Source organism: Pongo pygmaeus, chromosome 5 (genome assembly GCF_028885625.2).
Source record: "Pongo pygmaeus isolate AG05252 chromosome 5, NHGRI_mPonPyg2-v2.0_pri, whole genome shotgun sequence".
In the NCBI taxonomy this organism is placed as follows: Eukaryota; Metazoa; Chordata; class Mammalia; order Primates; family Hominidae; genus Pongo; species Pongo pygmaeus.
This window is the reverse complement of record NC_072378.2, coordinates 17,861,830-17,888,068: the sequence shown is the minus strand read 5'-3', so window position 1 is coordinate 17,888,068 and position 26,239 is coordinate 17,861,830. Positions and strand designations below refer to the sequence as shown.

Here is a 26,239-nt window from a genome sequence, read left to right as displayed (position 1 = left end):
TATGGCTGTATGTGAGACCAGATGTCAGGCATGGTTGTCCTGACGTGTTTGTAGCATACTGTTCTTGGCTCTTTTCTAAAGAAATCAATATCATAGTTTAGTTCTTATAAATGTGTCCAACTTTATACATATTTATATAATTATTTCCAGAGTTTTTTTTCCCCACTCTCTCTCTTTTTTTGTTTTGAGACGGAGTCTCACTCTGTCGCCAGGCTGGAGTGCAGTCGCGCAATCTCGGCTTACTGCAACCTCTGCCTCCCAGGTTCTCCTGCCTCAGCCTCCCAAGTAGCTGGAACTACAGGCACGCACCACCACACCTGGCTAATTTTTGTATTTTTAGTAGAGATGGGGTTCACCATATTGGCCAGACTGGTCTTGAACTCCTGACCATAAGTGATCTGCCTGCCTTGGCCTCCCGACGTGCTGGGATTACAGGCGTGAGCCACCATACCTGGTCCCCCATTCTCTATTCTTTCCCTTCCTCTATCATACATATTTTCCTTAAAACCTTTTTTTTTTCCTTTTTTTTTTTTCTGAGACAGAGTCTCACTCTGTTGCCCAGGCTGGAGTGTAGTTGCGTGATCTTGGCTCACTGCAACCTCCGCCTCCTGGGTTCAGCGATTCTCCTGCCTCAACCTCCCAAGTAGCTGGATCTACAGGCACTCACCACCACACCCGGCTAATTTTTGTATTTTAAGTAGAGACAGGATTTCGCCATGTTGGCCAGGCTGGTCTCAAACTCCTGACCTCAGTTGATCCACCCGCCTCGGCCTCCCAAGGTGCTGGGATTACAGGCATAAGCCACTGCACCCAGCCAAAAACCTTTCTTTTCTTAAGGGAAAGAACTCTGTTTTATAAGTTCTGTCATTCTTCAGCTCCCAGTACCCTTTTCCTAGATGAAATTTAGTTTCAGCAATGTTGACATTTTGCGTGTATAATTCAGAAGGAATATTTGTTTTAACAACAGCAATGGCATCTAACATTTATTGAGCAATAACTCTGCATGCTAATGATGTACAGTATTACCCATGTCACCTCATGCCATCCTTCAACAGTGCTGAAGGAGTGCTCTTCTATTCCTGTTTTAGAGGCTGAGACTCAGGGGTTGAGTAAAGTTGTCCAAGGTCAACATGGCTAGATCATGGCAGAGCTAGGATTGTTTGACCCCAATCCTGAACTCCTCACCACTGTGCTTCATTATATCTTGTAGAACTTTAAGCCAAATACAGTTATGCCAGAAGGAAGTAGTTCAAATATACCAAAGTAGTCCAAAAAGTCAAACCACAAGTCTGTCTACTTCAGTACAAAATTAGTTGTTTTTCTTTTTGAGTTTTATTGAAAATGAAAATAGATTAACTGGTAATTTTTTAAAAAGAAGCAGGGTTTTTTTTTTTTTAAGAAGGCATGTCAGGATTAGCATTTTTTTAAATTACAAGTGTATTTTGAGTTCATTTTAATTTTATTTCTTTAAGACAGTCTCGCTCTGTCGCCTAGGCTTGAGTGTGGTGGCACGACCATGGCTCACTGCAGCCTCAATCTCCCGGGCTCAAGCAATCCTCCCACCTCAGCCTCCTGAATAGCTGGGACTACAGGCACGCACCATCACACCTGGCTGATTTTTAAAAACAATTTTAGTAGAGACGAGGTCTTACTGTGTTGCTCAGGCTGGTCTTGAACTCCTGGGCTCGAGCAGTCCTCCCATCGTGACCTCCCAGAGTGCTGGTATTATAGTCATGAGCCACCATGCCCAGCCTCAATTAATTTTTAAATCTGTCAACAATATAATAAGTATCAATCGAATGGAAGCCATTTTTTTCTTCATTCATTCCATTGGGTCTGCTTCAAGGTCTGTGACTGAAGTCCCATGCGGAAAGTCCCTTCATGCTGTGGGGCAGTGGTTCAATCTTTGTAGACGTGGTGGAGTGCCTAGGTGGAGGGGCACAGCCCTCAACAAGTCTTACACATTTTTCCTTCAAGTTGTCTTTGTGTTCTGTCTTTCCGTCCTACTTTTTGTCTTGTGCTTGCAGTAGTATCTTAACTTACACACCGTGAGGGCTGCAGTTGGTGCCAGGCAGAGGCTCACCAGTGCGTGTCTCACTGCTGACTCTAGATGGTGTGGCCTCTTACATTCACGCTTGAGTCTCACCCTCCTAAAACAGATCTGGCCATGTCATTCCCATTGCGCAAACCATCTGTGGCAATTTCTTCTGAGCAAAGGCTGAGTCGTCATGGCAGTCAGTGCTGTCTGCATTTTGGTTCTTGTCTATTCTTCCAGCTGTGTGGCTCTCAATTACATTCTGTGTACCTGCTGTTCCCTGAACATATCCTGTGCGCTCTAGCTTTGTTCCAGCTGTCCTTCTGCCTAGGATTTGCTCCCAATACATCTGCATCTACATTTTTGTGGCTTTATTTATAGCCCTCTTCAGTAGCCCTCAGTTTCCTACTACCTCAGCAGGAAGTAGTCGTTTGCAGCCTTCTAACTCCACGTTGTCATACCAATTCCTTTTTTTTTTTTTTTCTTCCATAAATGCCTTTCCTTCTTGGAGGTTCACTCTGTGTAGGCTGCTCCTACACATTCCTGAAGGACACAGAAGGGCTAATTCATGCCATTAACCACATGGATAACCCTTGTAAGCATGAATGATCCACATCATTGAACATCCACATGGGTTGCTATCCAATCAATACCTAGCCTAAGCTGAAAGAGCTCTCACCAAATTCTTTGATGCCAGAGAGGCAATATTCAATAGCAGTTAAGTGTACAGTGTGCTCCAGCCAGAGACTGCCTGGGTCTGAATCATGGTGCTGATGCCAGTTAACTATGATCTTGTGAAAGTCATGCAATCTGTATACCTTGTTCCTCAGTATTTTTTATTTGAAAAATGATAATAATGAGAGTTTTTATGTATAGGGTCATTAAATATGTTAAGTGAGTTAAAGCAGATGGTAACAGAAACCTATCTGGCACATAATTAGAACTCAGTAAGTGTTAGCTATTAATTAAAGTAATGATCATCCATTTCAATTCACAGACATACTATATGACCAGGTTAGAGTTTACAACCCTGAACTGTGCTACCTCTGAAATGTTAGGTTTCACTTGTTGACTGTAGCATCTTATCTCACCCAGCACCTCTGCATCTTTATTCTTGAATTTTATTCTGCATCTTTATTCAGACCATGAGTGTCTTACCTCTGCTGTTTTCTCCCAGTCTGTCATCCTCCTGACTTTACTTCCTTCTCTACCCAGTTCTTGCCCTACCAGGTCTTCTCGTGGAACCGTAGCTTCCCCTCACCAACTGCAAGAATTGTGTTCTTGAAAAGTACCACAGCAGCCAGGCATAGTAGCTAATGCCTGTAATCTCAGCCTCACTTTGAGAGGCTGAGGCAGGAGGATTGCTTGAGCCCAGAAGTTCAAGACCAGCCTGAACAATATGCCAAGACCCTGTCTTGACAAAAATTAGCTGGGTGTGGTAGTGCACACCTGTAGTGCCAGCTACTCGGGAGGCTGAGATGGGAGGATCTCTTGAGCCCAGGAGGTTGAGGCTACAATGAGCTGTCATCACATCATTGTACTCCAGCCTAGGCAGCAGAGTGAGGCCTCCTCCAAAAAAAAAAAAAAAAAAGAAAAAGGGAAAGGGAAGGGGGAAGGGGAAAAGGAAGGGGGGAAGAAAGGGAGGGAGGGAGGGAGGGAAAAGCAAAGCAAAGCACCATAGGCAGTGAGATCAAAGTCTTAGAGGAAATAAGGGGTTAGGAGAAAAACAGTTAGAAAATGACATTAAGCATATATCTTAAACTTAGTAGATTCTGAATGATCTACCCAGTATTCTTCCAAAACAAACTTGGTGGCATGTCTCTTGAATGAATCAGCTTCTTCACATGTTCAGAAAATTTTGCTGTAGTGATTGTAGGTTTGATGATCTGATGACTCTTTTTTAAAATTTTCAAACCAGCCTTTGTCTTGGAACTTAAAGTTTTTGACATTTGCATTCTTCTTGTGATAGGTTTCAAAGGTCTTCCAGATGCTTATGTAACCCCTTCTACTTTTTATAATTCATAGAAGCATTTGTTGTGTGTTTTCAATGTAGGTAATGTTAAATTATTGATAGAAAAGTATATAAACGTATCTCCAAACTAGAGTTAATAAATCCTGATTGAAAATGGTACCTACTCTCCTACAAAACCTCATCCCTATACCATCATCCCAGGTCTCACTTTCTCTGCTAACTGTAGTCTAACTGCTGAACTTGGCAACGGAACAATCCCATGAGTTTGTGGCCCTCAAATGAGCTGTGTTCTCTGGTGCTTTTTGCACAGATGATTCCCCCTATTGGGATGACATTTCTTTCGCTTGTCAACTTGGTGAATTCCTATTAAGTCCTCCTAAATTCTGCTCCAGGCATTTCTCCTCCAAGAAAATTCCCTCTTTGCCCAGTGAATCCCTTGCTTTTTTGGAGAGCTGCTGTGCACTTTATATTGTTTTGTGGTATATGTATAAAAAAATCAGTTTCTTGTTTGAAAGACAAAAAGACTAATTTATTTTTGTATCCCAACAAAGTGGCAGACAGTACATGTGAAATGTTTGTTGACTCAACATAGCTCTTCATTCCTGTCTCTGTTGTCACACTTATCACCATCCACTTAATATTAATTATTCATGTATGTATCTGTCTCTCTTGCATGATTTTAAGCTTCCGGATGTCAGAGACCATGCCTAATTCCTCTAAATATTCCCTCAAAGTACTCCTAATATGCATTGTGGGAGTTAGTACTCAATAAATACTTGCTGATTAGGAGAATACTTAGAACAGGGGTGTCTGATCTTTTGACTTCCCTGGGCCACATTGGAAGAAGAAGAATTGTCTTGGGCTATGCACAAAATACACTAATACTAATGATAGCTAATGAGCTAAAAAAAAAAAAATTTTTTTTTAAATCACAAAAGAATCTCATAATGTTCTAAGAAAGTTTGCAAATTTGTGTTGGGCTGCATTGAAAGCCGTCCTGGGCCACATGAGGCCCGTAGGCCACGGGTTGGGAAAGTTTGACTTAGAAGATTTCGATGACCTGTTTAGTTCTCTAAGTTGGAATTGACAGTCAGAGGCTTCATAATAAGGAATATGTCCGTAGGCTGATTTCCAGGAGGCAAATGCCATTTAACTGTATATCTTTCAGATCTAGGTTGCAGCCATTTCCAACAATTATTAAAGTATTTTAATACATGAAAGAGAAATTTCTGGTTCAGAAGATACTTCTCTGATCACACACATCTATCAAAGCACTGACTGGTGTAGGGCATTGTACATCAGAGCCTTTGGCCACCAAAGTTCTAAGTAGCTAATTATAGTCAATATGCTGTAAACAGTGGTCAGAGGACTCCTTGACCCAGACATCTTTCAGAGTGAAGTGTGGGGAAAGAACTTCAGCTGTTTAGGATTTTTATTGTTGTTGTTGCAGTAGGCTATTTATCCTCCTTTATTTTAGTCCTCCTTATTGAACTTTCCAGGTCGGTACTACCTACTAAATTAAGTACAGACTTCTCCTTTCAAGACCTGTCCAAGTATAGGTCCAATTTATCTTTACTGTTTCCTTTTTTATTTTTAAGTCGCAATCTCACTCTGTCGCCCAGGCTGGAGTGCAGTGATACAATCTCGGCTCACTGCAACCTCTGCTTCCCAGGTTCAAATGATTCTCCTGCCTCAGCCTCCTGAGTAGCTGGGATTACAGGCATGTGCCACAACACCCTGCTAATTTTTGTATTTTTAGCAGAGATGGGGTTTCACCATCTTGGCCAGGCTGGTCTTGAACTCCTGACCTCAAGTGATCCACCCACCTCAGCCTTCCAAAGTGCTGGGATTACAGGCATGAGCCACTGCACCTGGCCTCTTTTTCTTTATTTTTATTATTTTTTTGAGACAGAGTCTCACTCTGTCACCCAAGTTGGAGTGCGGTGGCACGATCATGGCTCACTATAACCTCTACCTCCTGGGCTCACGAGATCCTTCTGCCTCAGGCTCCCATGTAGCTGGGATTACAAGCATGTGCCACCACATCCAACTACTTTTTTTTTTATTTTTAGTAAAGATGGGGTCTTACTGTGTTGCCTAGGGTGGTCTTGAACTCCTGGACTCAAGTGATTCTCCCACCTCAAGTGATCCTAACCACCTCCCAAATTACTGGGGTTACAGGCGTGAGCCACGCCGTCTGGCAACTGTACTGTTTTCTAGTGTTCCCCCGCCGCCCCCCCCCCCCATATACTCTCTAATCTCATCAAACTGAACCCTTGCTAAGACACCTAGAATATTTTCATTTAAGTACTTTTGCTAACAGAATCACCTCTATTAGAAATGGCCCACATCCCTGCCTGTCAGAGTCTTCCCTGTCTTTGAAGACCCTTTCCAGATCCTCTCTTCTTGACCACCACATCCCCATCCCTGCATTCAGCTTTGATCCCTCTGTTCTGTGAGTTCTTCTGCCATTTTGTTTGTACCTCTTAAAGCACTTACATAAATATATATTTCAAAAGTCACTTAAAACTTATTTTTCTCTGATAATTGTGTATATTTTTAATAACAACCTTTTTTTGTTCATCCCAAATTCTAGCCATACTATGTCAATACCTGAGATTTTTGAGCTGCTAGATTTGTTGCAATATGGAAATCCCATTGCATCCTTTAAAATACCTTTTTGTTTGTTTATCAAAATCATTGATACATTTTCCCCAAAATATGTTCCTCCAGGAAAATTCTGTGATCAAATAAGTTTGGGGAATGCTGCTGTTGAAATGTTGCATTGAATATGCAAGGAGAGTAACAACATATATTAGCATGTCAGAGTCTCTGAAAAGTACTGCCATAAAGAAACCCATATTTAACTGTGTTCAGCAGCATTTCTCAATTTAGTTGATGTCAGAAGCTTTTTAAGGGCTTGACCTTTGTTAACATCCCGTTCAATTTCTATGCTTGTGAAATGCTGGTCTAGAGAAATAATTATTTTTAAGTAAGTCATCAGAAATGTTCTGCATTTTCTGACAGTCTCTGAAGTCTTTACTGCTGTTAAATGCAGGCAGTCTTGCCCCAGAATTGCAGGATTGTGGTGGTGATTTAAGTAAATCCTCACAACTGGATTATGTTTAACTCACTAATGTAAAAAAATTATTTCTGAGTTCTTATTCTGTACTCAGTCCTACATAAATAGATGGGATTGGGGACAGGGATTATATACCATGTGACCTGGCCTCTGTTTTCAAGGGGTTTAAATCTTAAAGATATATGAGACTCAAATGCAGACAGTTACTGAAGACAACAGAACTTTATGTGTGCCAATAAGTGCTAAGCTGTTTTGTCGACTCCAGGAGTCTTGGGATATTAGAAGTAGTGAAGGCCAAGATAGTCTCCAAGGCTAGTGAGGAATTGAGAGAGCTGAGCCTTGAACTGTGTCTTCAAGAGTGGGCAGGTATGATCAGGCAGAGTGGAAAGACAAAGTGGGATAAAGGCATGTAAATTGCATGAGTTGTGTGGTAAAAACTCATGGTGTGGGTGACCTGGAAGAGATCAACCTGCTTGTCCTGGAAGAGAAGAGGAGCTTTTGTGTTTTGCAAAAATAGAACTACTATCAATGTGGAGAATAAGAACTGTCTCTCCTTATTTTCTCTCCAAATCCTGGAACCTAGAATGTCTTCTAAAATGTCAAATTGTAGCTAGTTTATTTATTTGGAATATACAAAAATACTAATACTTGAATACTTACAGAAGTCCATATGATTAAAAACAAGGATGTTTTGGAGAATGAAGGGGAGGATGGGTATTGGAGAGTGGTCAGAAATAAACACACCTTTAGGCAAGTGTCGGTGAAATGCTGTTTTCTAAGGAGTCAGCAATCCTATGTGTCGGGGTCAGCTAGGTCTGTTTCAAGGGATGTTCTTTTTAGGTTCACTAGATATTTACTGAACAAAATCATTGCCTCTTTCTGTAATGAAGCCACACGGGTATCTCAACAGTAGTCTGTACTTGACTAAGAGTCATGACTTTGACTGACACAATCAATAAAAGGCCATTTATTTATTTGTTTGTTTATTTTTGAGGTTGAGTATTGCTCTGTCACCCAGGCAGGAGTGCAGTGGCGTGATCTCAGCTAACTGAAACCTCTGCCTCCTGGGTTCAAGCAATTCTCGTGCCTCAGCCTTCCTAGTAGCTGAGATTATATGCTCATGCCACTATGCCCAGCCCATAATTTTTAAAATATGTGTTTAGTATGATTTATGTTGAATCTGATAGATGTTTATATTATTCATTCTCATTTCATTTGTTTTCCATATTGTTAAAAGATGAATTTGGCACATTAAAATTTTAAATAATTTATTTGTGCAGATAGTGATTCATGAATTAGGCAGCTCCAAACTGGAAGGGGTTTGGGGCTCCACTGAAGGGGCATGAAGGGAAAGCTTTTGTAGGGTGAACTCAGAAGGAAAGCAAAGACATTATTTGATTGGTTAAAGTTTGAGTAGTTGTTTTATTTGTACTGTCCCAGTGGAAAATTCTTGATTATATAACTAATGCTCAGTTGGCTGCTGGTGACTGGCAGTGATTGGCTGAGTTTAAGTTTTGTTTTGTTTATGTAGAAACCCAGGACCTTGAAGCCATCTCAGCCTGTTAAGTTTATTTTAGTAGTTTATATATATGAAAGCGATGAAGATTAAGATAAGATTTCATATGTGTATGAAATTTTTTATTTTTACATTGTAATATCACATTTTTTTCCCTAAAGGATAGCATACTATATTTGATTATAGTGTCAGTATTACTGATACTGGAAACATTTTTCTTCACAACTACCAAAGAAGGACATACAGCCTCTAGAGTTTGGGGCCTTGAGTAACTCAAGTAACCTTGAGTCTGAGTTAGGATGAGTGAGCAGCCCATCACCTCATGCAGGATAATTTTCTTCCCTGCACTCAAAAGTGTAGAATTATGCATGTGATTGATGTGATTGGACCTTTTTTTTTTTTTTTTTTGAGACAGAGTCTTGCTCTGTCGCCCAGGATGGATGGAGTGCAGTGGCGCGATCTCAGCTCACTGCAAGCTCCTCCTCCTGGGTTCATGCCATTCTCCTGCCTCAGCCTCCCAAGTAGCTGGGACTACAGGCACCCGCCACCACGCCCGGCTAATTTTTTGTATTTTTAGTAGAGGCAGCGTTTCACCGTGTTAACCAGGATGGTCTCGATCTCCTGACCTCGTGATCTGCCCGCCTCAGCCTCCCAAAGTGCTGGGATTACAGGTGTGAGCCACTGCGCCTGGCCCCTGGACTGAGCTCTCAGTTTTGTTCAAGTCCCTTAGAAACCTCAAGAAAGGTGTATCAATGAATGAATTACAGAGTATATCAATGAATGAAGGACAGGGTGTATCAGTGAATGAAGTAGAGGGTGTATCAATGAATGAAGTACAGGGTGTATCAGTGAATGAAGTAGAGGGTGTATCAGTGAATGAAGTACAGTGATGATGCACTACAGGGTTTACTTTTCCTTCTGTAGCAAGGATCCTTGTTCTAAAATTAATGATGAGTAAGTTTGGATAGCAGCAGATGAGCTTTGTGGCTTCCCTTTTTTCTTTTCTGCCCAGTCTCCGTTTATTCTTAACAAGCATTTATTCAGAAACACAAAAGAAGGTAGCAGAATTATATTGGTATTCCCATGTTCTGGGCTATCTTCTAAGTGAGAAAGACTTTCAAAGTGCTTAAAATGCTGAAATAGGATTGGTTTTCTAAGAAGAATGAAGAAAACCTTCTTGGAATGTCAATGAAGAAAGAATAATTTTGTTATTGACAGCTAAGAAGGTGAATGTACTACTGGCTACAAACCAGCACTGGTTCATTGCTGCTGCTGGTGGTTATTGTTGTGCTGTGGCATAAAGGGCACATATGAGAACTCCAGAGAGCTCACTGGGATTCCCCTAGTCTGTCCCAGCCCCGTTGGGTTACTGGGTTCATCATAACTTAAATGGGAAACCTATATTTAATTACCTTTGGTCTGTGCTGTTCCATATAATGGCCTTATTGTAACCCAAGTGACTTTTCTTTCCTCTGTTAAATAAAGCAGTGATTTACATGGCTTTTAAAGAATAAAGCAAGCAAAATGAGAAGGTATAGTCAAAATGTGGTTCATAAAGTTTTATTATTGTTCTACCTTCTTAGAACTGAGGCCTTCGTGAATAGTCTTCCACTTAAGGAAATTTTCATGGCAGAAATCTCAAGTTTTTTGTACAGAATGGAAATCCATGACTTGCTTAGAATTGAAAACACGTGCATTTTTATTTATAACCTCTATAAATGTTTATCTTGTTTTAAAGGGTAGACATACAAATATGTTGAGACTTGCTTGATGGCAGCCAGAGATACCAGTTATTCTAGTTCCCCTCTAAAACCTGAAGACAAAAATCACATTCCCATTGTGTCTGTCTGAGGGAACGACATAAGGCAATAAGGGCTCATTCCCTTTCAGCTAATTCATGGAATTTCAAGAAAATGATGTTTCAACTTCATCATTATAGGAATGGGATGATTTTTCTTCCCTGCACTCGGAAGTGTAGAATTATGCATGTGATTGGACACTTTTTTTCCCTGCTACTGAGCTCTCAGTTTTGTTCGAGTCCCTCAGAGCTCTGTAAGGAATGTGGCACCGAATGATGGAGAACAGGCATCCTGCTGTTTTTGCCTGTACCTTTCTGTGCCCTCTGCCCTGGAAAATCTACTTTCTTAGCCCCATGATTCTATTTCCTATGAAGAAGGATTAAAGCCATAGGGTAAATGCCCCCATTTCTTTTTCACAGTAATTTTACAGTTTATGAATTGAGGATATCAGAGGTTGATCAAGAGTAACTGTCAGTAAGGCCAGGAACTGTCATAGGATTGCATAACTTAGAAATCATAATTGAGCTCCTTAATTTTGTAGATGAAGAAAATATTTACAAAGCAAGTCAACCTATCATTTTATTGACTTGAAAACTGTTTCCTAGCCAAATGCAGTGGTTCACACCTGTAATCCCAGCACTTTGGGAGGCTGAGGTGGGGGGATTGCTTGAGGTCAGGAGTTTGAGACCAGCCTGGGGCAACATAGTGTCTCTTAAGAAAGTAAAAAATTACCCAGGTGTGGTGGCACGCACCTGTAGTCCTAGTTATTTGGGAGGCTGAGATAGGAGGATCAGTTGAGCCCAGGAGTTCAAGGTTGCAGTGAGCCATGATCGCATCACTGCACTCCATCCTGAACAACAGAGTGAGACCCCCATCTCTGGAGAAAAAAAGAAAGAAAACTATTTCCTTCTCAGAGTTTTTTCCAGGTGCAATTTCAGTCATTTCTGAGTTATTAACGTGTAAAAACAAACCTTTTAACAAGTGCATGTATGGCTGATGGTGGGGAAAAGATGGAAATTTGCTTTTAAATGTCTATTCAGTGTTAAAATATATGGGTTATTTAAAACCATGGTTTTTAAATGAGAAAAACTGCCACATATGTTAGAGTATATGTATTTATCAAAGGAAAATATGCATATATTTTAACAAAAATTTAAGAAAAATTTAAATATAAAAATTGATTTAAAATTATTTCATCACATGCAGTAAGGATTGTGGCATCTTTCTTTATCTTGATGCTTTTCCATTGGCATTTCTTAAAAATCATTAAAAATATCTGAGTGATTGTCTGAATTCATTCTGTGCAACCAAGAGAGAAATTCATTATGCCCATGCCATGTTTTTGAGCAAATATTAAGAGTTTATCACTTCAGTCAGTAATGTGTTTGAATTTGGCTTCTGATCTTCACGAAGAAGAATATCTTTCAGATCATGTTATCAAGGTGCTGAATTTACTTTATGTTTTTTCTCTTTCATTGTTTCCCTCTGATGTGGCTGCTGTGTTGACAACCCTCTGTATCCCTGCTGCTGAATTTTTTTTTTCCATCATTAAGAAAACCTCCCAAGGTAAGCACTAATATGAAATATGGCACGTATACTGGCTTAGTGTGCAAAAATCCAGGATTTAATTTATCACTGTAACCCATGTAGAACATCTGTCTCATTGAGAACTAAAAACAGCATCCTAATTTAAAACTCACATCATGAACAAACAATTAATATCGGTGTTAACATAAAGTTAGAATGTCACTCTACATTGACAGAGCACTTTCACACATTATTTCATTCTCAGAATGAATGCTGTAATCTTCAAAGCAAACCTGTCAGGTTATTGTTTCTATTTTCTTGATGATGAAATGAGACTCAGAGAGATGAAATAGCATGTCCTAACTCACAGATTGAGTGAATGGAAGAGCTGGGACTGCACAATATCAACAGCCTACAATGTGGAGGAACAACTATGGTAACATCATAGGATGGCAGTTGGTAACTGTGATTACTGATTGGACAAACAATCTTTTCCTGTGCCCCACTAAGATTAGTTGTTATCATTGGAAAAGTTCTTCACACTTTTAAATAGAGATTCAACATTCTACCAACTTTATATGCCTCATTGGAGTTCCTAGCCCATCACCATGGCCACTAGTTATTTTTTTCACCACCTGCTCCGGCCAACCTTTGATGGCATCTTTACCATTGAGAAGCCTAGAAGTTAGAGAATAGTTAGAGGAGGGAAGTGGGGGAATATGAGAAGTAAGGAATCTGAATGACCAGCCCCCGAATAACTGAAGATGGATTTTGTTACCAGTGAGCATTTTGCTGAGTATCAGAGGGACACTTAGCACCAAAAGGAATGAGAAATTTGACCAGCCCCTGGCCAGTGATACTGATTATAGCTGTGGTTCTTGAGATAGGATTAGAACAGCCTTTACCTACACAAACTATATGGTCGGAATCTAAGACAAGTTGGGTGATGGCATGGAATCCAGAAAAGACAAAGCTTACTTTCCCCTGGGGTTATGAAGAACAATCCATCTTAGCTCTTGGATTATGGAAACCCACTAAAATGCTGCTGTATACCTTATACTTATTGAAGACATTGTCCTTGGCAATAAGAATTTCAGCTTTAGCAAGGAAGGCATGCATTGAACAAATGATATAAGATCTGTTGAGAAAGAGGAAATATATAATATATTAGAAAAGTATTGGCAGTGGCATTCTGGCCAAATCTAGGGAATCAGGAGATTCTCCCTGAGCAATTGTCGATGTAGATATAATCCCTAAAACTGGTCTCTACTGGAATGTATAAGTGCTGTTTATCTAGCTTTTACATCCCTTGCTGTTGGTTCCCCAAAGTTTCAGAACAGTCAGTCTTGTAGTACAAAGTATTCCCCCACAGAAAAATACCAATGAAATACTGCGCAACTCCACATATGCCTGCTTAGTGAAGGAAAAGCACTGAAATGAAAAAGAGACAGAAAAACATTTTTAAAAACCACTATTGCTTTGTACACAGGAATGTTCTTGTCACTTTCTAGTGAGTATATATAGCCTAGTGGTTCCCAGCCTTATTTTTGCTAGATATCCTATTGATTGTTCCTAAGAAGTGTCATGAAATTTTCAAAATAAAATTAAAGCTGAATCACGATGTTAAACAATGCATATATGCATGCCATAAGGCACATCTGGAAAGCATAAAGATCATCTTGAACTCAAATAAATGACACAATAGAATCAAATAAAGACGGACACAAAGTAGATACAGGCCTTTCCTCATAGAAACTATGTAAATGTTGAAAGAAAGTGGGAAAGGGAAAGGTGCTTTTAATGATGATTATGTAAGAATAAAATTTTATTTAAAACGATGAGATTTGGGCATATGTAATCAAAAGCATCATAGAAGCCTGGTTGTTTCAATTTAACAAATAATTATTCTGGGCAGGGGACAGGTGCTGCATGAGTCAGACAGAGCTCTAGCATTCTAATGGGGGTGGGGGGAGGGGAATACAGTTGAGCCCTGAACAACACAGGTTTGAACTGCCCAGGTCCACTTATATGCAAATTTTTTTCAACCAATTTAGTTGAAATTTTTCAACCAATTTCAACCACTTATATGCAAATTTTTTTCAACCAATATATTTTCTATATATTTTTTCATATATAGAAAATACAGTATTCGGGGGACATAAAACCCATGTATACAGAGGGCCAACTTTTCCTATAGGTGGGTTCCAGGGGACCAACAGAGTAGGACTGGAGTCTGTGTGGATTTTGGTATACATGGGGGTTCTAGAACCAATTCCCCACATATACCAAAGGATGATTGGTATGTGCACAATGTAATATAAAATTGATTATATTAAAGACCACAAGAGGCAAAACATTTGTGAAATTCATAGAATGAAAGTTCCTGTTCAGACTTCTGCTGTCAGAAATGACAAACTAGGTAATTAGCATTGCCTTTTCCACTGAGGACAACTAGGACTGGACAAAATATTAAAAACTTATGCTTGAAGGCACTGGAGATAAGCCAAGTTAGTGAGGAATTACTAGACCAAGATCCAGAAAGAGGTAAAATTTTAGAGAGATGAACCTAGCATTTAGATATACGCCATTCAGGAAGGAGCGGCTTAAAGACAGAGCAAATGCATATTGCTGACTGCTTTGTGGGGCTGAGGAGGACAAAGTACTGGAGTTCAGGTCCTTCCAGAGGTGGAGTCCTTGCTAATCTCCTTATACTTTGGGTTGGTAAAGTGGATTGAGATGCAGCCAGCGGTAGGGTATGAAGGTGAAACAGAGGTAAACCAGCCATCACATGGATTGTTGTGTGGTTCCAAGCCATTTATATGATCCAGGAAATCTCAAGCACAAAAATTGGAACAAATTGATACCAGAATGCAGGTGCCCATAGGCGCCTGGCAGAAGTGAATGAAATCCTGTCTTTAGTGATTCCACAAACTGTTTTAAAAATACAATGTCCAATACACTATCAAAGTTAAGGAGGTACATGACAAGATGTGACATGAACAAGAGCCAACAGAAATAATAAAAATTAGAAATAGACCCATAGATGCTTCAGATGACCAAATTATTAGACAAGAACTTCAAAATGAATATATTTGTTATCTTCAAAGACATAAAACATAAGATTGAAAAATGTTGGAGAGAACTAGAAGCTATAGAAAGTGGCATAACTGATTTGGAAAATAACCCAATAGAAATAAATCCTCAATCTGAAAAACCCAAAACCGAAATTAAGAATTTAGTGCAAGGGTTTAGCAGCAGATAGATCCAGCTGTTTTTAATCCTTTCTTAAGAAGATCTAAATGCCTAGCTGGTCCAGTTGAGTTAATGATAACTCAGCCATGGTTGAGTTACCATTATTCTTACCCAACTGCTCTGCAGGAAAGGTCTCACATCCTTTCTGTCAATCCTTGGGATTGTACTCTTTGAATACTATTGTTAGTAACAGCTGTCTTTAATTGAGAGGGAGTTGGGATAGGGATGAATAAGTAAAGCATAGGGGAAACTGTACTGTGTGATACTGTAATGGCAGATATATGACATTATCCATTTGTCAAAATTCATAGAACCATACGGCTCAAAGAATGGACCCTAATATAAACCGTGAAGTTTAGTTATGAATAATGTATCAGTATTGGTTCATCAGTTATAACAAATGTACCACACTAATAAAGATGTTAATAATTGGGGAAACAGTTCTTAACAGTAGAGAATGGGGACAAGCGAGACTATATAGGAACTCTGTACTATCTGCCCAGTTTTTTTGTAAGCCTAAAACTGCTGTAAAAAAAAAGTCATGATTATGAAAAAATCACTATAATTCTTATTAACAGAATGAAAAAGAAAAACTATGTGAACATATTAGTAAGATGAAGAAAAAGGCCAGGTGCAGTGACTCACGCCTGTGATCCCAGGCCTTGGGAAGCCGAGGTGGGAGGATTGTTTGAGACTAGCTTGAGCGACATAGCAAGACCTTGTCTCTACTAAAAATAAAAAAAGTTAGCAGGGCATGATGGCGTATGCCTGTAGTCCTAGCTACTCAGGAGGCTGAGGTGGGATCACTTGAGCATGGTAAGTTGAGGCTGTAGTAAGCTTGATCATGCAACTGCACTCCAGCCTGGGCAACAGACCCCCGTCTCAAAAAAAAAAAAAAAAAAAAAATGGGGTGAGACACAGTGGCTCATGCCTGTAATCCCAGCACTTTGGGAAGCCGAGGTGGGCGGATCACGAGGTCAGGAGATCAAGACCAGCCTGGCTAACACAGTGAAACCCTGTCTCTACTAAAAATACAAAAATTAGCCGGGTGTGGTGGCACACGCCTGTAGTCCCAGTTACTTGGGAGGCTGAGACAGGAGAAACACTTGAACCCGGGAAGCAGAGGTTGCAGTGAGCCGAGATTGCGCCACTGCACTCCAGCCTGGGCGACAGAGCAAGACTCCATCTCAGAAAAAAAAAAAAAAAAATGATGCAGGAAAAAAAGCATTTGACAGAATTCAATGTTTATTTATGAATTTATGATACAAACTTGCAGCAACCTAACAGTAGACAGAAACCTCAATATGATAAAAGGCCCATGAGAAATCTACATCTGACATCCTAATAGTAGAAGACTGAATACTTTCTGCCTAAAATGGGGAATAAGGCGAGGATATTGATCTAACCACTTATATTGTGCATTGACAGGAGGTCCTAGGCAGTGCAGTTAAGCAAGAAAAGAAGTAAAGGAAATTCAAGATGGAAAGGAAGTAGCAAAAGTATATTTACAATAAGGTACAATAAGGTTGTATACTTGAAAAACCTTAAGAAATCTGCAAACAAGCTCCTGCAAGGTGGCAGAAAAAAGGTCAAAATATATTTCTTTATACTATCAATAAACAATTCAAAAATAAAATTTTTAACCATCAAAACATCAAAAACATTAAATACTTGGGATACATCGAGTGAAAAACAGACAGAGCTTCTAAAAGCCCACATTTGGTTATTTGATTATAGACAGATGTGCCAAGACATAGAACTAGGAAAGTGTCAACTGTGCTCAGGTAAGGGCAAGGCATAGAGTTGGACTAAAGGTACATGAAGAGGAATCCTGGGTGACTGAACTGTATTTACCCACAGCACTCCTGACACCAAATATATGGTGTTTTCCCCAGCACAAGTAAATTCTCCAATTCTCCAAAATCAGCTGAGTGCCCTACTATCTAGTTCAATTCTGGCATGTTACCTGGAGTTAGCACAGACCTACAGGTTAAGGGCTCAGTCCCATAAGGCTGCCTCCACTTTAGATGCCATTCACAAGTCCCAGGTTGCCACCTATACTTCTGACCTACCGGCTATAAATCAAGAGTTCCCATGTCCCCCTCCTCAGGTTCCATAATTTGCTAGAATGACTCACAGAACTTAGGAATGCCCTTTACATAATATTGCTAGCTTATGATAAAGGATAAGACTCAGGAAGAGTCAGATGGCAGCAATGCATAGGGCAAGGCAGTGTGAAGCCTCTCTGCCCTTTCTGTGTGTACTGCTCTTCCAGTACCTTCTTGTGTTCAGCAACCCAGATGCTCTCCCATCCTTGTAGTTTAGGGATGTTTATGGAGGCTCCATCACATAGGCATAATTGATTGAATCCATTGAACTCAGTCTCTAGTGTCTCTCCCCTCCCAGAAGTCAAGAATGGGGCTAAATGTCCCAACCCTTGGTCTTTCTGGTAAGCAGCCCTATCTTGAAGCCACCTAGGGACCCCAGCCACCAGTCATCTCATTAGCATACAAAAGACACTCTTATCACTGCACAGTGATGTATCACCCAGCTGTGGCAGGCCTTGATGTCAGGGTTGGACCTTGATACCTTCAGTGTCTCTATTGCCTGTTTTGAACAAAGCTTGATCAGTAGGGAGGCTAGTGGTAGTATTCAGTAAAATACATCAGAAAAAAAGGAAATAAGGGTTTGCATAGGAGCAGTGCCCATTAGAGTAGGAAAGAGGAAGGGAAGAATTATGAAAACATTACAGAAATAAAGTAACCAGGACTTTGATATTAACAGCATATAGGAGAAGACAGTACAGCAAGAGTCAGAGATGTCTCGGGTTTGAAACTGAGTGAATGAAAAGTCAAATCAACAGAAACTAAAGAAGGAAGAGCTAGTTTGGTTCAGTGGGAAGTTGATTATGTTCTAGAGTGGGCTGAGCTGGAAATGATGGCAGCCATCTGATGGGATGCTTAGCAGGTGATACGAATTTGCAGACCCTGCCTTACAAAGATGAGGTAAATTATTGGGGCGAAGAGAGTAGGAAGTGGAGGAAGAGGTATCTCTTGTCAAGGAAAAGAGGATTAAATGGAATAGAAGACATGAGAGAATAGAGGATAGCACCTTGGGACTCACTCTGCTTTGGAGAATGAAAAGAGGAGGAAGAACCAATGAAAATTAAGAAAAGCCATGGATTCATGAATGGTGCTGCTGGTGGTGGTGGGGTTGAGAATTCATACACTTGTTTTCCCCAAATTGGGTGTCTTTCTTTTTTTAAGAGACAGGGTCTCACCCAGGCTGGAGTACAGTGGCACAATCATAGCTCACTGCATCCTCAAGCTCCAGCCTCAAACTCCTGGGCTCAAGCAATCCTCCTGCCTCAGCCTCCCAAGTAGCTGAGACTAGAGACCTGAGCCACCACACTTGGCTAATTTTTTAATTCTTTGTAAAGATGAGGTCTCACTCTGTTGCTCAGGCTGGTCTCAAACTCCTGGCTTCAAGCTATCCTCCTTCCTCGGCCTCCCCAATTGGGTTTCTTTTGTTCCTAATTCCTAAAAGTTATTTTTTCTAAGTGTTGTGTTAGGGCAAGGAGAAGATGAAGGTATTCTTCCAGCTGAGTTTTAAAAGTTAGATTTAAAATTTTTTATATAGCTTGTGTAATGTAGCATGTCAGAATACAAGGGAAATGTGTATAAGTTTCTGTCTTTATAAATTGCTTTGTACCATATCTTTGGGTTTTTCTCTTTGATAAATGTTACATTTTGTAAATTTGCACTCTTGAGTGGAGAAACATTTATTTCAGCATAAGCCTCATGCGTACCCTTTAGTACTTTTACCAGTTGTGTATTATGATGTAGTATTTATGGAAGTGTGTTTTGTTTCTTTTAAACGGAAAAGCAAGCTTTTGGGCAAACATGAGACATCTGCTTCTTACCTCTCTGTAGTTTACAGGGGGAAAAAAGAGACTTTGTCTCATAATTTGTGGGATTGGAGTGTCTTTCCTTCTCAGTGTGACTGTAGTTTTGAGTCTGAGGTTTTTGTCTGAGAAATATTGCAGATAGGTGTAAATGAGGGAAATTCGGCTGGGTGTGGTAGCTCATGCCTGTAATCATAGCACTTTGGGAGGCTGAGGCAGGAGGATTGCTTGAGGCCAGGAGTTTGAGACCAGCCTGGGCAACATAAGGAGACCTTGTCTTTAAAATAACAATAACAATAATAATAATAACATTATTATTATTATTATTATTATTATTATTAGCTGGGCATAGTAGCATGTCCCTGTAGTCCCAGCTGCTTGGGAGGCTGAGGTGAGAAGATCGCTTGAGCCCAGGAGTCTGCAGCTTCAGAGAGGTATGATCGTGCCACTGCACTGTAGCCTGGGTGACAGCAAGACCTTGTCTCTTTGAGAAAAAAAAAAAGAAGAAGAAGAAGGGGGAAAGTGCTTGTTAGTTTAGCCACCTTCTGATTAACTTTGGATTTTGGCAGGAGGTGGTGCAGAGGAAGAAGACACTTGTATGGAGAATCACTACCTAATTATGCCATTACGTATGCTCTATTGATAGGTACAAGGAAGTGTCCTCAGTCAAAGCAGCTCTGCTTGCAGAAGCCCAGTTTCCGCATTCCCAGGTGGCCCCAGAATGTCTGGCATGTTCCAAGACCCCTCGCTTGTCATGGTTTTGTTTTATCTGGGACAAGTTTCTTTCCTTCCTAAGGAGCCACATTGAAACACACACAGGAATAAAAAAAGAATTCTTCCTCCTTTTTTTCATTTTCTTCTTCTGTCCCTCAGTATTTATTGAGAACCTTCTATGTCCCAAGTTAGCACTACATAGCTAGAACAGATTTTTTTTTTTTTTTTTTTTTCTGAGACGGAGTTTCACTCTTGTTGGCCAGGCTGGAATGCAGTGGTGCGATCTTGGCTCACCACAACCTCCACCTCCCAAGTTCAAGCAATTCTCCTGCCTCAGCCTCCTGAGTAGCTGGGATTACTGGCATGTGTCACCACGCCTGGCTAATTTTGTGTTTTTAGTAAAGACAGGGTTTCTCCATGTTGGTCAGGCTGGTCTCAAACTCTTGACCTCAGGTGATCTGCCTGCCTCAGCCTCCCAAAGTGCTAGAGTGAGCCACAATGCCTGGCGCTAGAAGAGATTTTTAAACTTAGACCATTTAAATCTTTTTATTCAAGACCAAGGAGACTGATCCTTAATTGGCTAAAACTGTCCAGGGGGGAGAGCTTGGCTCCAGTCTAGACCTCCTGGTTGCCAATCAGGTACAGTCCAGGATGATCTCAGCATCTGTGGATTTTGGTATCCTCAGGGACTCCTGGAACCAGTCTCCAAGGATACAGAGGGACAAGTGGATTTTCTTTGACACCATATGATTGTAAATGAGTTTTTCTGTGTATTGGATTTTATGTGCCAAGATATAAGGAAAGAGTAAGAAGGAAGAATCTGGGGGAAAACATATAAATAACTGAAAAATCACTTTGTTTAGGATCATGCTCTTTTTTACTCGGTTTGCTCATTTTAAACTCACAATTTTTTGTGAGTTTCATGTATGATTTATTTGAATGTTAGAACTTGTGAATTAAATTCACTTTCAATGTTTTTTGTTTTATTTATGAGTTAGGTTACTGAACTTCAAGGTGTTTGATCTCACTTCTATGTTTATAAATTTTTGGCAAAATTGTAAGCTGAAGAAATTGACTACATTATAACAAAACAAAATTGTTACTTTTTGAAACTGAATCATTTGAAGAAGCACACAGATACATACCAAAAACCTGCCTTTATAAAAATTGCTCAGAAAAAGTGAGGGGGAAACCTTATTAGGTACAGCTTATGCCATCTGAAACGCAACTTTATTTAGTCTAGCTTCACAATCTGTGACTGCCTTCATTTTCTGTTGCCTCTGCTGTTTTGCTACTAAGCATTTGGCCTCAATGAGGTGAGTTCTAGACCTGTACTATTCAGTACAGTAGCCATTTAACCACAGTGGTTTATGAACATGTGATATGTGACTGGTGTTGCTTGAGATGTAAGTACAAAATATATGCTAGATTTAGAAGACTTGGTACAAGAAAGAAAAAGAATGTAAGATTTTTTATATATTTGGTTTAAATATATTATTTTTATATTAAATTATTTCATCTCTTTTTACTTTTTTGGTTTTTTGTTTTTTTGAGATAGGGTCTCACTCTGTCACCCAGGCTGGAGTGCAGTGACGCAATTTCGGCTCACTGCAACCTCCACCTCCTGGGTTCAAGCAATTCTCTCACCTTAGCCTTCCAAGTAGCTGGGACTACAGGCATGTGCCACCACGCCCAGCTAATTTTTCTATTTTTTGGTAGAGACAGGGTTTCACCATGTTGGCCAAGCTGGTCTCGAACTCCCGGCCTCAAGTGATCCGCCCGCTTTGGCCTTTTCCCAAAGTGCTGGGATTACAGGCATAAGCCACCATGGCTGACCTATTTTTACTTTTCAGTGTGTCTACAAAAACATTTTAAATTACTTATATGGCTAGCATTATATTTCTATTGGACAGCTCTGTTTCAGATCAAACCCGTGGCTTAGTACCGAACACCAGTATGCTTCCTAAGGCTTTTGCTTGTTTAATTACCCAGTCAAATGCAGCAGACCTACCTTGATCTTTTACATTTTAACTTTTATATCTGGGTCCAGGAGTGTTCCAGCTGCATGAACTCAATGACAGCATAACCTTCTCGCTATGCATTTTTCCTAGGAATTGTTTTTACTTATCCATTCAAAATGTATTAATTCGGCAAACATTAAATGAAAACTTTCTGTGAAAAGTATTGTGTGAGGAGTTTGTGGGGTTCAAGAGTGACTAAACTAGTAGTTCTTGTTTTCTAGAATTCATAACATGATGAGGAAGATTAGATATACTATAATCTAAGTAGTGGAAATTAGATTATGGTAACATCATCATTCTCTACTTCAGTACTTTGTGTCTTATGTCTTCCGAGGAAGGCGGCTTCATAGCTAAACATGGAGCTTCAGGAGGCCTGCAAGTATGGATAGGGTGTCAAAGTGCAGAAATTTAGGACAAGAATCAAGATGTAGGGGCCGGGCCCAGTGGCTCACACCTATAATCCTAGCACTTTGGGAGGCTGAGGCGGACGGATCACCTGAGGTCAGGAATTCGAGACCAGCCTGGCCAACATGGCAAAACCCCGTCTCTACTAAAAATACAAAAAAAAAAAAAAATTAGCTGGGCGTGGTCGTGGGTGCCTGTAATCCCAGCAACTCAGGAGGCTGAGGCAGGAGAATTGCTTGAACCCAGGAGGCAGAGGTTGCAGTGAGCCGAGATCCTGCCACCGCACTCTAGCCTGGGCAACAAGAGCGAGACTCTGACTCAAAAGAAAAAAAGAATCAAGATGTATGTAAAGGAAGACAAACAAGAAAGTAATTGATGTATTAGGAAATAAGTTGCACACTCTGGTTAAAGTGTAGAGTACATGAAAGGAAGATCGTATTTTAAAAAACTGGGAGAGTGTAGTTTCTAGAGCATTGGGAGTCTGGACTTAATCTGGTAGGCTATGAAGATCATTTAGGATCTTTGTATAGAAAAGCTACATGATCAGAACTGTACTTGAAGAAATTCATAGGGCTGCAAGATAGAAGATAATTGATAAGTATACAATGTAGAGTGGATAATAATCTAGGTTCATTTTAAAGGAACTGCTTTGTGTGTGAGTCTGCTTATGCTCCGTGATGCAACAGTAACAACCTTAAATGTTCAATGGCTAGAAACAACAAAAATATATTTCTCTGATATTACATGTCAGCCGAGGTTCCCTGTGGCCATGTACCATATGACTTCAATCTGGGCTCCAGATTGAAGGAACAACCCCTATCTGGGACTTGCTAATACTGTCACAGAGGGGAACAAAGAAAGAGAACTGTGCAGTGGCTTCTTAAAGCTGTTGCCCAGACTGGCATATGTCACTTTGTTCATACTTAATTGGCCAAAGCAAGTCACACAGCCAAGCCTGATGTCAGTATGGTCAGGAATTGTATTCCTTCCTACTATAGGCACTGCATGTCATGTGGCAATAGGCAGGGGTGTGTAATTCCCTTACCAGGAGGGCCAGGAGTCATTTGGAACAGAAATGCAATATACCACACTTTGTCATTATAAATCATATTTCTAAAAATTTCCCAAGGCTTTTTTTTTTCTCTTTTTAACAACAAAACAATCCTCAGAAACATAGGGTGGTGGTGGTGGTTGTTAGCAGTTGTTGTTGTTTTGAGATGGAGTTTCGCACTTGTTGCCCAGGCTGGAGTGCAATGGCATGATCTTAGCTCACTGCAACCTCCACCTCCCAAGTTCAAGTGAAGTGCTGTATGTTTCTATCTTGAAATTCCTACAGGTTCTACTCTCCCCTTTCCTTCTGCCCAGCTTTGTTCAGAACCAAATGTTCTCACTGGAACTCTGTGCCTTTAGATGTCTACAGTACCACCGACAGAGTACCAGTCACATGGAGTATAGGCCCCAGGAAGAAAAGATATCCATCTCCCTTGTCTCTTGGTGTTGATCCATCTCCCTGTCTAGAACAGTGAAAGCCTTCTGGACCAGGGAGTCTCTTGGCTCCCACTTGGCCCGAGTCAGCCCCAGCAGTGTGAACTCTTCATCAGTCCTTTCCAGCGTAACTTAACTGGGAGTAAATGTTTGCAGCCCCTGGACTGCCTCAGGTCCTTTAGCTTTGGTGACCTGGGGCCGTGGAGTCAGCCTAGCATTCTCCTCTCTGGCTGTATGCACCTGGCATGGTGCAGTGAGGCAGAGGGGACTGGAGAGATAGGCACATGAAATGAGGTCTTGGTCCAGAAGTTCTGAGCCAGACCCAGAGATTGCTCGTGGTGGGTGATGTTAGTGTGACTCAGATTTAATCTAGGTTTTATTTTTCTTCTCATTTTTATGAGTGACAATAATCATTTATCAGAGATAGCAGATAGGATCTGATAGCACATGCTTAGACATTTGCAACTTATCTTTTGGACTGTTTTTATTGAAGAAGAAGTATTCTCTGTTTGAAAATATCCACATCACCTTTGAATGTGCTGTTGGAGAAGTTATTTGGTTGGCTAGGTTTTTTGAGAAGTGATCAGGATATGAAAGAACTGGAAATACCACAGATTGTGCATTTGTGACACTCCGACCCCCACCCCTCAGCAACCAGTGAAGCGGATTTTGAAAATGAACGATAAAGGATTAAATATGAAATGAGTAGAGTATTTGAAAGACTTAGAACTGAATTAGTGCTTCATTGCTTATGCACCACTAGTTTATGTGTGCAGTGTTAAATGGAAGCTCTGTGCTGTTTTAATATTGGTCTGGGTTTTGAGAGGATGATTTCCTGTTTTCAGATTTATTCATTAAATGAATGAAAGCATGAATTAGCCCTTTGTAGACATACCTTCTCCTTGCATCCATAGAAATTTGAACTGCAATGCAGAGTAGTATTTTCCAAAGATAGTTGTTTCCTAGAACAGACTGTGCATTCCCTGAGATCAGGGACAATGTCTTGTAAATGTGCAGCAAATGCTGTTGGCTTTGAATCTTTAAGAGGCTTTTACATCTTCACAATCAGTGCCGACTGTGTAATGCAAGACATTATTTGGTATGTATCTATAGGCATATGTAAAGGAAATGATTAATTACATTGCCAAAAGACAGCTGTTACTTGACAGATGTTTAAATGGGAAGGTAGATCTGTCAAAAAAACTCACCAGTAATAAGGGTGATGACTCTAGCATTCCTTGGGAGATGTGTTCAGATACAGGCTGGAGTTCCTGCTGGCAGAGCTGCTTTTAGAAAAGCAGTAGTGAAGGCAGTTCTGTGATCACACAGGCTCTCGGTGCTGGGGTTTCCTTTCAATTTCAGTCCAGTTCCTCTGAGATGAATGAAGTTTAACTCTTCCTTTTTTTTTTTTTTTTTTTATGAGTCTTTACAACTTTGATATTAGGAGAAAGATGAAAAAGAGAGAAGCGTTGAAACTTGGCATTAAAAGAAAAATTTGAACATGAAATGAAATCTAGAACTTTACCTGGTATGACTCAGTGCTCTCATAACATGGTGTGGTGAAATGTGAACGAATTTGAAGTTCAGTTTCATATTAATTGTAGTCTTTCAAATTGACAAAGTTGAAAAGTAACCACAAAACAGGACATTGGCAAGCTAATGTTCTTAAAACTGGAGAAATGGGGCTTTTCAAGAGAGCTCTGGGGCTCAGTTTTCAAACTAGATAGTGGCAGAATAGGCTGTTAATGGCAGCTGGGTCTGCAGATGTGAACAGCGGATTAATTGTACAAAGAGAGGAAGAAGGCAGTGTAGAGGAGAGGACACACTCCTTCATACAAAGCAAAGCAAGTCCACATAGAGCAGAATTTTTTTCCCCAAGGGAAGCCCTTTTGATTTTAGATTTGGGCTCTAGGAAGTAGTGTGTTTTGCATTGATATTTTTGACACAGAACCAAACAGTCTATAGCAGCTCCCACACACATGGCCTTTTCTGCCTTTTCACTTCTCTTTCTATTTAATTCAGCAAATACTGAGTACCCATCTACACTATCCTGTACCTAGAGAGAATAAAGATGAGTTAGCACAGTCCCTGGCTCAGAAAACCTTCCAGCTTGGTGAGAATATAAAGTTATTTAGATTGCTGCCTGGTACATAACAAACGCTCTACAGCAGTAGCTGTGCTATTAATGGGGGAGAGAAGTCCATCAGTACATAATGATAATATTGATAACAGTAGCTGCCATAGACTGAGTTTCACTGTGTGCCAAGCATTATCTTAGTAGGTATTCCGTTTATGTTACCACAATCCTAAATTAATGTAAAATGTGCAGTTACTTAGTAGATGAGTGTGTGTTAGAGAGGGAGAGCTGTTGGCTAAGACAGCCCAGAGGAGGCAGTAATTATAGGGAGGAAGTTGAGAAAACATTGGAGGAGGTGACATTTGAGCAGGTCTTGAGTAGTGTGAGTTGTACTTCACTGGGCAGGGAGGCAAGGTGAGGAAAGGGAGAGAATTACAGGAAGGAGAAATT

General features: G+C 40.3%; 1 protein-coding gene across 7 annotated transcripts in view; it reads left to right on the top strand.

The window, feature by feature from the left end:
* KIF13A (kinesin family member 13A) overlaps window positions 1–26,239 on the top strand; it is a 234,154-nt gene that overhangs the window by 83,444 nt on the left and 124,471 nt on the right. For all 7 annotated transcript variants that reach the window (XM_063665845.1, XM_054490482.2, XM_054490485.2 and 4 more), the window contains exon 3: window positions 11,958–11,970. In XM_063665845.1, the coding sequence (XP_063521915.1) occupies window positions 11,958–11,970 (13 nt within the window). The remainder of the gene's footprint in view (window positions 1–11,957; window positions 11,971–26,239) is intronic.